The 15278-nt window shown below is 33.8% G+C and overlaps 1 protein-coding gene across 2 annotated transcripts; it reads right to left on the reverse strand.

Moving 5' to 3' along the window:
* Positions 1 to 1494: 1494 nt before the first annotated feature.
* Positions 1495 to 11237, reverse strand: LOC125652531 (uncharacterized). Of its 2 annotated transcripts, none has more exons than XM_048881828.2 (4): positions 11157 to 11237; positions 7835 to 8004; positions 7260 to 7632; positions 1495 to 4601 (listed from the first exon to the last, which is right to left on the reverse strand). In XM_048881828.2, the coding sequence occupies exons 2-4, from the start codon at positions 7977 to 7979 to the stop codon at positions 4229 to 4231; spliced, it is 891 nt and encodes a 296-aa protein (XP_048737785.2). In that variant the 5' UTR covers positions 7980 to 8004; positions 11157 to 11237; the 3' UTR covers positions 1495 to 4228. The 2 variants fall into 2 exon arrangements, with proteins under 2 accessions (XP_048737785.2, XP_048737784.2); XM_048881827.2 differs by lacking the exon at positions 11157 to 11237 and adding an exon at positions 8994 to 9224.
* Between the last annotated feature and the right edge of the window lie 4041 nt (positions 11238 to 15278).

Genomic DNA, 15278 nt, shown 5'->3' on the forward strand with positions numbered 1-15278 from the left:
TGAAAATATTTTACATGTTTTGTAGGGCTGTGCGGTGCACCGCGATTCATATCATTCGATTTGATGCACCGATTACAAATTCCGGATTTCGGTTCGGTTTAGATTTTACTTACACCAAAACAACAAATATGGCGTCCGAGTGATGTGCAGAACATGTGGGTTTTTTATGCAACAGAGATTTAAATCACTACTGTGTTGAGAGTTAGCATTTTCACCACTCAGATACCAATAGAATATGGTCCGTAAGATCATTGCAGTTTATCTTTACATGACATATAGCATTTCTGTCAGTGGTGAAGTGAAATCAACAACGTAAGTAATGACACAGATTTGACAGTTAATATGAGAGAAGTAAATCAATAAAGGAGAGATTTTCAAAGACTCTCAATTGATAGAATTGTTGAATATTTGTATATCAATGAAAACAATATCATATACATTTTAGATTCACTATAGATTTGTTAAATAATCCAAAACTTATGCAGCACATTAATATAACAAATTTTAATAGACTGTCAGTGTTTTCTTTTGTCTATCAAAGTTATAAAATGTCATAATGAATAGATATGATGTTTACAAATGACGACATATAGTTATATAACTTGAATAAAATCAAATCAAATATGCTACTCATTAAAATTGTTAATTTTTGTGGTGTCATTAGATAAATTGGACCTAACATGAACCGAATCTAAAATAACCGAACCGTTCTGTTCTGAATCGAAACCTAACCGAATCGAGCTAGCCCTGAATCGTCCCAGCCCTAAATTGTTTTGTATGATTGCAGTAATGTTCACAATGTATTGCAAAAGACTAACACTGCTTTAGGATATGATACTAAGCATTTGCTCAAAACATATTGTCATTAGTTTTGACAAAAATACGAGTTTACCGAGACTTTGAATATTCTAATTTCTTTCATTGCCTTGAAAATTTACAAATTCAAAATAAAATGTAGAAGTACCGTTTCTTCATATACAATTAAGCGTAATTTTGTTTAATTTTATCAAGATATCTGTAATTATTTATCAATATATTGCAAGAAATCCAGATGAAAATATAAATATATTATAGATATGCATACATGTATAGATTAACTGGTTTGCACATTCACAGATACTTGTTGTGGATTGTGCTCTAACAGGGGGGGTGGGGGTGGATTCAGCCATTAACATAGGATTCCTATCATGCTAACACATCCATTTCATTGTGTTTATTTATTTCTTCCATATAAATTATTTGGGGTTTTTTTTGTGATTTTATATTAAGAAAAAGATACTAAATGTTTAAATTACCCCCCCCCCCCTCAAATTGGCCTAATCGTAATTGAAAATTTAGATAATATCGTAATAGATTGACAAAATAAAATTAAAAAGAAATAATCAAGAAATCACAAGTTTGTTTTAATTCATTCTTTTTGTAATAAGTAAATATAGCATAACTCATTTAATTTACCATTCAAAGTGGTAAAATAGCAAATGACAATCAACACCGTTTTGATCATGCAATTTATTAATTAACTAAATTTGACAATAGTCAATGGGTTACTCTGAAAACAGAACTAATGCATTACTGAATGTAAACAGCATTTTGTCTAAATTGAAAGGTATGAAATAATATATATACCTAACAGCGTATATTACATCGGGACTAGAAAAGAAATTTCATTTCCGCTGGTCACTTGTACTGGTGAAATCAAAGTTTACTAATGGTCGAAATATACATGAATTTCAATGGCCCACTGCTACTAAGTCAAATAATGTGTTTACTATTTGTTGTGGATATTGGTTGGTTGGTGGGTTTTTTCTTCTTCATGAAAACAAAATTTAATTGTTTGTCATTTATCAGAAACCACCCTCTTTACGAACCCAATAAATATAACACTAAAAATCAAAGCTATATTCAGTCGATGTCCTAAATCATGTAAATATATAACCTCATGCATTCTATTTTAATTGGTCGTGTTCATGTTTTCAACGTTTTTTTAAAATGGTGACGTCAGAGACGTAACCGCCGAGTAGATGCTTCTATGTTACTTTTCAAACGTAAAATAAGCAAATTTCGGTAAGTAAAATTTTATTTGACTTGATATTGTTTTCCAGGATTAACAGAATTCATCGTATAGCTGTCTTAAAATACAAGTGATGCTGAGGCTCTGATCGAAAACGTGAAGAGAAGAGAGCTTCACAAACCTCACCCCCCATCACTCTTAAAAATATATCTAATATTTGTTCTTTGCTCATTTATTGAAAATGAGTTTTATTTTTACTTGCCGAAAGCGTAAGAAAATTCAAAATAATGATTTTCTTCGTCATTTTGCACTTAACTAAAGATACTCTTTTACTCTTGTTTAAAGGGACATTAGCTGTGAGATTGACATCGTCGCAATTTAGCCTCGACTGAAACGTACGCTTCTCTCCCTTGCGTATGTGCGTCGATGCATGTGAAAATGATGACAACCATTATTTCTAAAAATCTCTCAGTGGCATAGGAATATATATTAATGACTAATAAAACATCTATTTTGTACAAAAACAAGAGAAACCTAATAAAACTACGTTAGGTAGCCGCTTTTAGTTGTTAAAAATATTTAAGAAAGAATTATTGTCTTGCAAGACAATAATTATTTAATGACCAATATCACAAAGAGGGTGTTGCACCGAAGCGGGAATTTTCCCTAATCGGAGCTCTGTGCCAACACTCGTGACGTAGAACTGACTTTCATTCATATTTATACTCATTGCGTATTTGCCATTTAAATTCCTGAAGGATTCCCCAGTACTAAGAACAATCCTAACACATTTTATGTGTCAATTCATTATACATGTAGTCTGAAGATCATTTTTGAAATCGTGAAAATTAAATTGTCTTCTTTTTTCTGAATATCAGATACAATGTATACGGTTACATGTTACGAGTGTATCACATATTTAATATTCTATACTACTACAGTCTAAAAGCTCTTATACTCGTATGTATTACTTTCTACAACCAACAATTGGCAACTGTACATGACTGACCACAAAACAAAATATGGGGATTTAATACGCATTAATAAAGTTCAACATTATTCGAAGTACATGCACCTGTAAAAATTGATTCAATATAGCAATTTGCTACTGGAATACATATAAACTCAAACTGTTTAACGGTTATTTACCTTGTTTGGTCATAAAGTTTTTCTTCCGAAGCTTTGCACAGTTCACAACGGTTTTTCGTAAAAGGCACCATGCCTTTGTCAACAACTTTCATTCAGAAAAACATACAAGTTCTCGTTAGCAACCTTGACTATTAAAACACAGGTATTGCATGCTGTATTCGGCGTGTTTGTTGAGAGTCCTATTCACAAACTAAACAGTGTCCAGGTTCGAAGCTTATTTCAAACTCGGCACATGGTAATAAAGAGATTTGACATGAAACATATTTAAAAAATTTCAATTAAGAAAAAAAAATCTGGATGGAAAACGTAATATGAAGAAAAAAAAATGTGTTCGTGAGGGAGTCGAACTCGGTCGTTTTAAAAATAGAAAACATCTTTACATATAATAGTCGACGACCTTTTTTTCTCTCTTTTATATAGTGTACGACCTTACCCACTGGACCACGCAGTAGACCATACATTACTTAGGAAAATTAACGTACAGGTGAAGTTGAAAATAATGCCAGTGAAGTCGTTTTGATTTTTTTAAATTTACAAAAAAATGCCCTCGTGAAACAAAATTACAAAGCGACAGTTTTTTAGAGGAAAACTCGAAGAACATGTTCATGTTAAATTTATTTTGTTTCACAGTGGCACTTTTTCTGAAATTCGGGGATACCCCTCCATTTTAACGCTAAAAATCATATAAATCACTTACTGCTTGATTTAAAGTCGAAATATTTTGGCTAATTTTGTCAATACAAAAATTATTGAATCAAGAGATACGTTCCAATTGGTTTTATCATATATTTGAATAACTTAATTTTTTCGATTTTTCATGCAACACCTTTAGGGAAATTAACATGAGACGTACAACACCTTCTTTCATGTGCCTGTTTTGAGTTTGAAGTGTTTCTAATAATGAAACACAGGTGATAATATATTACTGAAATATATGATATAGAACAATTTTCATAGAGTTCAATTTTTGGTGCCGCCTCTTGATTATGCCAATGCCTCTTTAAGGTAAGTTCGTAGTTTTAAATAGTTTTCCACAAGTAAAACAGAAATATAGACATTATCAAACATTCACCCTGCTGGCTGGAGGGATGAAATCTTTAGTTCAAAAATTTTGCTTTCAATCTCCTCATACTGAGCCTCTTGTTCAGACAGATCTCTGTGAATGAAGAGTTTTCTTTCTGTCAGATTGGTCCTCAACTTCCCCGAGGGTCTGTGTCGTGATAATGTTTCTTTCTTGTTGTTTCTCAGTCTGATACTTTGTACTTTAAATCCGTCTGTCAGCCATGAGGCTATTTGTTGTTTCACGGTCGGGTGTTTGTTCATAAGATACTCGTGGAAACAGTTCATTTTCCCCGTACTTCCATCTGAAAGCATTGTTCCACTTTGTACCACGTGCCGGATTTGTGGGCGGTGAACATTTTCATACACTTGTGTTGTTTTACTGAAATAAAAAGCAATGTTTAAATGAAATCCAAATATATTTTACAATAGTTTCACGAGTGATCCCCTTTTCACTTTTCTCATTCAGCAGAAACAAAGATAAAAGAATATTTGTGAATTCATTCGTGTAGCTTTCTTCACCACGAAACAACAGTAGATTCGCAAGGCGGAGTATTCTACGTAAGCAATCAGTGAATATAAATATCCAGTTAAATTGAAATATGCGACCCCCAGAGTGACTACAACCTTTTCTATTGAACCCCCTAGTGACTTTCACCTTACACAATTTGACACAAAAACGAAAAGGGTCCTTCCCCTCTTGATAACAAAGCTATATTTATATGTGGTATCTAGATCACAAATAAGATGTGTGGTATCTCGATCACCAAGAAGATACAGATATGTAGTATCTAGATCACCAATAAGGTAAAGATATGGGGTATTTAGATCACCAATAAGAAAAAGATATGTGGTATTTATAACCAATAATATATGTGGTATCTAGATCACCATAAGATACATATATGTGGTATCTAGATCACCAATAAGATATGTGGTATCTAGATCACCAATAAGGTGTATGGTATCTAGATCACCAATAAGATATGTGGTATCTAGATCACCAATAAGACACAGATATGTAGTATCTAGATCACCAATAAGATACAGATATGTGATATCTAGATCACCAATAAGATGTGTGGTATCTATGTCATCAATAATATGTGTGGTATCTAGGTCACCAATAAGATGTGTGATATCTAGATCACCAATAAGATGTGTGGTATCTAGATCACCAATAAGATGTGTAGTATCTAGATCACCAATAAGATGTGTGGTATCTAGATCACCAATAAGATGTGTGGTATCTAGGTCATCAATAATATGTGTGGTATCTAGGTCACCAATAAGATGTGTGATATCTAGATCACCAATAAGATGTGTGGTATCTAGATCACCAATAAGATGTGTAGTATCTAGATCACCAATAAGATGTGTGGTATCTATATCACCAATAAGATGTGTGATATCTAGATCACCAATAAGATGTGTGGTATCTAAATCACCAATAAGATAAAGATATGTGGTATCTAGATCATACATGCATGTAGTTATGAGATACCGGTATCTAGATCACCAATAAGATGTTGATGGGGTAACTATATCACAGTCTGTTTCATTTTTATCTTCTCCTAATTAGCATATTCATCATTTTTGCCTCCAAATGTTATATTGCTATTTACAACACGTTAAAATATATCTAGATCTCCGTAGTGTGTCTATGATTCTGACAATACATTGTAATAATTAATGAACGATAATTACTTGTCCGTATAGACTTCAGAGGGACTTACTTTGTCGATTTCTATTTTTAGAGTGTTAGAAATATGAAATAAGCTTCTGAGCTTTATTCTAAACCCGACAATCATCTTTATACACCGATGTTGGATTAGAAATTCAAAGCATCATGTTCAAGATCACGGAAAGAATAAGCTCATCCAATAATCATCTTCGACTACAAAGTGTTCATTTATGATAGATAAAAGGAGTATCTACAATGAACAGTTGTAATATATATGCGATCAAAGCGTTCCAATCTCTTGGTATGAAGAACAGTATATTTCATAGCGTAGGTACTACCGAACCTAGGCAATTTTACATGTACCTAGCTTTAAAATCATGCAACAAATATCAGAAAAATACTTTCATGAATATTTGATATTCGTTATTTCAAGACGTCATCGCAGACGATTTCAAAATTGATGACATACCTATACTAGTGGCTCATTAGTTTGCCATTCTGCAATGCGAGATGTGTATTCTACTGCTGAGATGTTCTTTACTATTTAGAAAGTACGGGTGTGATATGCTGGGATTAACCTATGATTTAAATTTAAAAGGAATGATGTTTTAAATCAGAATGATACATATCCGTATAATAGGGTTCACGGAGGGTGTGACCGGTCGACAGGGGATGCTTACTCCTCCTAGGCACCCAATCCCATCTCTGGTATGTCCAGGGGTCCGTGTTTGCCCTACTCTTAATTTTGTATTCATTATGTGAGTTATGAGATTGATCACTGTTCGTAATCTTAATCTTTTAATAATGATGAAGTTGACAAGGATGATACGTTTAAACATGTGCCCAATCAGAGAACCTTGATCAGTGATATCAAAAGTTTAAAGAACCCTTCATTACGTTCAAATGAAAAACGTCAGGTTATGGTTTTAAACTTGCTGTCTGAATGACATCTAGTTTGCATTGTACTTCTGAAACTGCATTTGCTGTCCAATCGTACACCCCATGTTTTCTGAAAGATAGCTGCAGCTACATTTGCAATTTATACTGTGCATGATCATGAAGGTTCTGCTTTTATATTCTTTATATAGTCAGTTTCAAGTGCGTGCCAAGTCATAAAACTGTGTTCATGAAACACCATACTTTCAATCTTGGGGTTAAATTAATCTTTAACATGTAACTTTCACCTGGCATCTCTCATCTTTCAGTTGCGTTAGTGTTGCGGACAGAAACAAAGACATATGCCAATAAAACTAGATGCTCTAGATCTTCCATGTATAAGGTTATTACAAGAAGAACTAATAAGACAAGAAGAGGAATGTGATTTGAAGAGCTAATAAGACATTTAGTTGTTTGTACCTTTGTAGCGGTGCGTTTCTTTTACGGTAAGGCTTGCACTGATGAACATTGGGTAAGTTTGTGATGTGAATACTCTGGCCTAAAGGAACATCGTATTCAGGAGGGGGTGCGAGATAACTGTCCACACTTCTAGGACGTTTAAATGTATTGAGCAGGCGCAGACGGTTAGATGCTGACTTGGGCATTCGGTTCCGGTAACACTCTGTTTCAATCACTGTCGCCTGTATACGTTGATTGATAGAGAAAGCTGGTTGTAATTTCGTCACTTCCGGTGAGTCTTCGGTTGTGTCATCTCGATCTGTAAGCGCCCTGACATACAGATCTGGTTCACTGGCAGCCGGACCTGGTACTGTGAATGGATCCTCGTTTTCATCTAACAAAGATAGTTACTTAGACTATGAGAATGTGTTTTAATTTGAATAAATTCACAATCAAAATATGTTTAGTATAAAGCAGAAATGCAGCCTTAATCAATCACATTATAGACTTTTTATCATTTATGCAAAGGTGTATTAGACTAACTGCCAATTGCCAACCCCTAATCAAACTATACATGTGTATAAAGTTTAAATTACCAGGATACTGGCAAAGTTTCCGGGTTTCTTCACTAAAGTCTTTAATGACAGGATGGTACAATTCTCTGGCAGATTTTGCCTTTCGTTTAAGCATGCGCGGTGATCTTGGCGACCTTCTCTCTCCTGCGGTTTTCTCCCAGTGCATGTCGATGTTATGTTCTATCAGAAAACTGGAATTAAAATGCAGCAGATTGCTAAATTACAGAACCTGTGATATATTGTTCAAAGATTTTGTGATTTTGCACAAATTCCCATTCAAGATTTATACAGCTGACATGTTTCTGGTACAGATGTGTGATGATTTCAGGAATATTTGATTTACCTTCCCAACTCAAGCCAGGGCCCACTCAAGCTATACAATAAAACATGCTGTCTTCATAAAAATAAATTCTTTACCAAAGGAAACAAAACGTTTAATTAAACCTGAATTGTATATTGAACTTGTTGGAAGTATAAAGAAAAGATTCGATTTCACTTCGTATCTTGTAAAACTAAACGCAAGAGGGTAAAGTTTACAGTCCTCCCGGTGGAGTGTTTGTATACACGGTAGTAGAAAACCTCGAATATTGGTCCCCTTGTACACAATTCAGAGTATGTTGATATTTCTTTTCAACACCCTAATGTATCGATAATTTACAACTATACCACTTCAGAGATATTTAATAGGAGGGACATGTTTTCAAGAGTCCCTTCATACAGTCACTTGTACGTACAGCAATAGAGTCTTCCTTTCTAAATATTTTCTTTTTGTTGGATTATGATATAGCTTGCCCTAGGAGTGACAATTAAGGCGACTTAAATAGAGTTATTGACCTAATTCCGAGTCGACAAGAGCATGTCTTTTTAAACTTATTTTCAATTGTAATTGTTCCACTGTCAAAAAATGTCCAATTTTGTGTATCGGAATGAAAATAATTCAAATGACATTGGCCATTGTATAATTCAATCTTACTAAAGTTCACCATACCTGCTTTGTAATGATTCATTAATCCGTCAGAGCGTCATTTGTAATTAGAATCGTCATTTGTAATTAGAATATTTTCTAATACTGTTCTTAATCATATTTATGTTTAATGTTAACAATTAAAGCAAAGGTACATGTACGAATACATAATTTCAGACAAACTATTCATGAAATTAATCCAACAAAATCTCTTACCTCTATCAGTGGAAACATTCATATTTCAAAAACCTCGGAAACATAAATTAACAAAGTAATCCCTCAAGGAAATGACACTGTTCTAAAGATAACGGGAATAAGGGGCCCAGTACAGTCGTCGTTTACTGTGAGTCTGTTTATCTATCATCTTTTGGACCCTAATCTAAGTCACTCTTCACCCCAATACACATGCGATCTACCCGAGGCTTTCCCCAAACCTCTATAATCCGCTTCTTGGGTTCCCGCGACAATTTTTTTTTTACAAAACGTTATCCAAATACTATTGACAAATCGATATTTATAAATTACCTTTAAATCGCCAGTTAGTGAAAATTTAGACTTTGTAATTGGTTCGATGTGGTCACATTAAAGGAACGCTTATTGTAGGATTTGTTTTGTACATTTACGTGTGATTCCACGATAAAGAGTTGATTCCTATGATATTTCCTTAATATGATTTCATTAATTTAATGTGTGCTATAAACGGAAAACCATCGCTTATTAAAGTAAAATTACACCGAATACCCTAGCGACTTTCTGGCATCCAATCAACACTCAGTCTTGAGAATGTAAGCAGGGCATGCTATAATGCAATTATAAAAGATATCTGATTTAAAATACCAAATTAACTTCTAATGTGTTTAAGAATGAAGGCGATTAAGAAATTGATTCAGATTTAAAGAACAAATTCTAGAATCTTAAATAATTAATTTTTTTTACCGTCTTTATGATTTACAAGGATCTTGTTTTGAGTTTCAGATCAATTCATGGTCATGCTAAGTATGTATCGAATGTTGTGGCACATCTGACGCAAGACGTTTTATTGTTTCTATTTTTATGTTTTCTTTAAAGTTTAATTGAATAACGGAAATCTGGACTTCGATCTACCAGGGAAAAAATGGTTAATCAATATTTTACTACCCCGTATCACAAAACACTGACGTGATATACTGTTTCAGGGATTTGAGATAACTGAAATATATATTACCAAACCCGATTGAAGATCTAGAAATTCGAAACTAGGAAGACCTTTAGGTCTGGGTCAAATCCAGTGCAAGAAAATGCTAGCTAATTGTCAATGATACGACCAAATTGCCCAAGTGACCTTGGAGGCGATACAACGGTCTTCAGAAAAAAGATCTTCGATCCCTGATATGTGATAGTGTAATGGTATCCACTTAGAATATTTAACTTTATAAGAAATTTGTTTATAGATCAGCTATTGAGAGGGATTATAATGCGAGAAGGGATGCAATGTATTGCCCTTAGACAAACAAGATTGATTATATATGTAGTACCTAGAAAAGTTCGAAAATAGATGCGTGTTTGTATTTTCATGTGAATTTACAAAGCTAATATATTACAGTATGTATTTGTTTTTCTGCAGACAACACACAGCATCAAGTCCTTTATGGACATGGGAAAATATTTAAATTGAATACAAATTATGCTCTTACGTGGGTAATCTGGAAAAATGTATTTCAACTGAATGACCCCTTAGCAAAAACAAACTTCTCCTGATGGAAATCGAAATAAATTTTAAGAAATTTGTGGGCGCTTGGCAAATAGAATGGCGAAAATGTAAATACATGTATATCGATCCAGCACGTGTCAACAGAACGATTAGGAAGTACCGAAGTGGCATGGTAAAACACAATCTAAAACAGCGGAAACATGGATCTCAAACCTGTAAACCCTCCACCACAGGACACACAATGTGGATAAAAGACAAAGTCATAATACTACAGCTACTTAATGAATTATCTTAATTAGTCAAGACCATAATGAAAATTGTTCTACTGTACTATATGGGTATTTTTTACAGTTGAAAACTGAATTCACATACACATACACAAATATATATGTAAAATTCAGTCGAAGATTTCACATTTATTCTAAAGCGCTTTCGATCTTCGGCTCTTTGAACAGTGGAATTTGAAAAACAAACACAGGTAGAGCGAAAGCGCTTTGATTAAATCTAAAAAATTTCAATTGAATTTTTTATATAGTTTGCCTATACTAAGGATGTATTTTATTATAAGATTCGTGATATATATATATATATATATATATATATATATATATATATATCTGTGTATATGTAAACAAAAGGACGAGAAAAGCTTCATTTTTTTTATAATAATAACATTACTTTGTGCTTACCTGGATCACTCGGCCCGCATCACCTGTGACTGTTGGTTTTGTGTGGCTATTATAAATATCCCCAATGTTTGCCAAAATCCAACTAGCTTTGATTAGGTGAAGGGTAAAAACTATAAAACTTATCAAGCATGTGTTGAGTTTCTATTGAATTTAAATTCTTTGATTTAAAGTTTCTCTGCGTAAGAAATTGATATCGGTACTTTGTGTACACAAAACGGTATATTTATTCTTTTCTCCTTTTCCCGACTTTTGACAGTCTGTAACGAGACGATCTATCCTTCGTTTGACTAACGACAGATTTAAGATGGGTTTGGAGGGTGTAAGAATTTATTTAATTTATAAATTGACTTTGTTATGTAATAAATTTTCAAAATAGCATTACTTGCTCCGTGTGTTTAATTTGGCTGGATCAATTCAGACTTTTCATTACAATGAAAATCGCCTAAGCTGTCAGCAATGTCCACAGATAAAGAGAATAATCGAAATAATTACGAAAATCCAGACAGAGAGAGAGAGAGAGAGAGAGAGAGAATAATATTTTCCTAATTTTATATATTTATTTGATTTCACAGAACGTGTCACATAAAGCATAACCGTACAGAAAAGAAATATTGAAGAATCGCATAAGTAAACAAATCTATAGCAAATGGCACTATGGACAATATGATATTGAAATATTGAGATACAGGCACTTCTAGAACGTATTTCAAAGTACTCATGTTCACATATTTTATTGGCTTGAACAACATTATTAGGGTTAAAATTTTTAGGTCACCTGAGTAAACTCAGGTGACCTATTGCAATATGATGTCGTCCGTTGTGCGTTAACAATTGAACATTTTAAACTTTTTGATAAGTACTAATTCCACCATTTTTTTCAAATTTGGTAAGAAGAATCCTTGGGATAGGCATAAATTTTAAATTACAAGATTCCTGCACCCTTGGGGTCCTAGGGGCGGGACAAAAACTGCCCACATTGACGAATTTTCAAAAATCTTCTTCTCTAGAACCGCACATGTGTAAGAAAAACTAAATGCACAGTGATGTAGAACAGGAAGGCCTCTACCAAAATTGTAAATTACATGATCCTAGGGGTAAGGGGTTTTGACCCCCACGGCGGGGCCAAAATTAGTATAATATATATATTATAGTGTTGATGTGTAAAACACTTAAATAATATCTTCTTTAGTGCTATTGATAATAAATTGAAACTAAATGGATATTTAGAAGGAGTAGATAGTCCTTTACCAAAATTGTAAATTACATGATCCTAGGGGTAAGGGGTTGGTTTCAGGGTGGTGTCAAAATCATGATAATGATTTGAAGGACGTATTTAAGTTTGCTGATATTGTATAAAATCGAAATCCATTCTTATGAAAAGCAAAAAAAAAAAAAAAAAAAAAAAAAAAACACATGTACAAAAAATGGTGAATTTCACAACCTAGGGTTTTGACTCTAGGATGGGTCCAAATTAGTCAAATCTTTTAATGTTAATACACATATTATATTATGTAAAGCCTTTCATCAGTGTATGGACTTTTGAGGACATTGAAATTTTTTAAGAACACATATTGTTTTATACTGTTGCTGAACATTAGAATTTAGCTTAGATATCTCCATACGTGGCTATCGCTACTGTAAGAGTCTTTTCGCAGTCCAAGTACTCCAAAACCACACGATTTACAAATACAGTCACAAAGATTCAGAATAAAACCTACTTGTATCAGCCAATTAATTATGCTCTCCAAAGAATCGCATATTTTTACAAGATCTTTAAGTTTCATTCGCATATTTGTTTACATTGAACACATGTTGGACTGTCAAAGTCGTAAATATTCGCTTTGCGCAGAATCGGCGCGTGCGAAATTAACAACGGGTGCCATTTTGAAGAATCATGTAAATATTATAGGGTTATTGAACTTATATTGGTGAATATTGGCACGAGTTGGCTGTCAAAATGCACGAGCTTGCGAGTGCATTTTGACAGCCAACGAGTGCCAATGTTCACCTATATAAGTTCAATAACCCTTTTATTATATAGCTAAAGTATTTAGTTGTTAAATTATATCCCTTTTCACTCAAACTACTCCAAAATAGACGAGAATTCATCAATATTGGCAGTGTGCAATAACAGCATGCATTTCTTAACTGTTCAATATTTAACCCGTCATCAATGCATGAAGCAAACTGATTTTGTAAATGGGGACATCATAATTTATGTACAGTAAAACATTTTGCTTAAGAAAATATCAAATACCGGCTCTGTCAGATTCGGAGGACCGTCGTCTGCCATTTTGGCTTGTTTACGTCGTTACGGTAACGTCAATATTGAACGCTCATACTCGGAATGTTTCGGGCGCATACAATTTACGCAATGCAAAGTTAGCGTTCAATAAATTCTCAGGATATTGAACGCTAACATTCTCTAGATTTTACGCAGATTTTATATTAGACTATTTATTAGCTATATAATAATATACATTTATTGCATGATAGTGAGGGAGATATGAAGATTTATTCACCCAAGAAAAATCATATGACTGGTGTCATGAGAAAAGGGCCCTTATCTTTCGACGTCACAATTCACAGAAAACGACGTCAAAGTTCGTGAACTTGAAACGTCAAAATCGCGGCAACGTAAAAAATAAAATATGTTTGTTGGTTGTATTTGCTTATATTCTGGATGCATTAATTATATAAATAATCACATGGCAGTTCCAATATAGAATCTGTATAAGTTCAATAACCCTTTTATTATATAGCTAAAGTATTTAGTCGTTAAATTATATCCCTTTTCACTCAAAATACCCCAAAATAGACGAGAATTCATCAATATTGGCAGAGTGCAATATCAACATGCATTTCTTAACTGTTCAATATTTAACCCGTCATTAATGCATGAAACAAACTGATTTTGTAAATGGGGACATCATAATTTATGTACAGTAAAACATTTTGATTAAGTAAACATCAAATACCGGCTCTGTCAGATTCGGAGGACCGTCGTCTGCCATTTTGGCTTGTTTACGTCGTTACGGTAACGTCAATATTGAACGCTCATATATACTCGGAATGTTTTGGGCGCATACAAATTACACAATGTAAAGATAGTGTTCAATAAAGTCTCAGGATATTGAACGCTAACATTCTCTAGATTTTACGCAGATTTTATAATATACTATTTATTAGAGGGCGAAGCCCTCTCACGGCCCGAAGGGCCGTGAGGGCGGAGCTCTCCCTATAGGTAACACGTATATACATGTTTAAAAGGAAAATATAGGAAAATAATGAAAAATTAAACCATACCTATGGAACTTGAAAAGTTTGGTACCAATGGCGTCGATTCGAATATTAGCGCGTGGACATGTATTCCTCCATTTTGAATCTCGTCTACCCTAGTTCACGTCGTTCTGAGATGTTACATAAAATCCGTAAAAGCATGTAAATCTTATTTTCTTAATCATATATAATCACTCTACGTTTAACGCCATGTTTTTTGTTGTGGTTCAAACGCTATGTTTGTAAATTTGCTAAATAACGACGCTGAATATGACGTCACAATGTACTGTTTACATCAATTGCGTTATATTTCCCGCGTTCAATATATAGGCGGATCAAATGTCCAAAATTAGGATGCTTTGATACAGCTCCATCCGCGTGCTAACTTCGGGATGTTTTTGTCCTGTTTTGGATATAGATCCTAATGCCAAAACTTTTTTGCTTCGCCCTCAAACACGGTCACGCCGTAAAACATATTAGCTATATATAATAACATTGTTTATTGATCGTATTTAAAATTCCAGTTAAAAACTATCGTTTAAAACGAAGTTTTTAACATGAAAAAATGTCAAGGAATTCAAATTTTTTCGTTCCTCTAGATTTTATAGCCCTTGGGAGTAGTGATACTTTTCACTAGTACTCGGGTGACCGATAAGGCCTGTGGGCCTCTTGTTCTTTCACAAAGACGAGCAGCAAATGTTTGAGTTATATAGATAAAATGAAATATAACTCGACCTTCCAACTGAATAAAAGAGAAGAAAAGAGCGACTATCTAGAAGGGGAAGGGGTGGTGCCAATTTGGCAATCATAAATTACTCGGTAAGGACAAGCGTGATACGATTG

The sequence above is a fragment of the Ostrea edulis genome, chromosome 5 (assembly GCF_947568905.1).
Source record: "Ostrea edulis chromosome 5, xbOstEdul1.1, whole genome shotgun sequence".
Taxonomy (NCBI): Eukaryota; Metazoa; Mollusca; class Bivalvia; order Ostreida; family Ostreidae; genus Ostrea; species Ostrea edulis.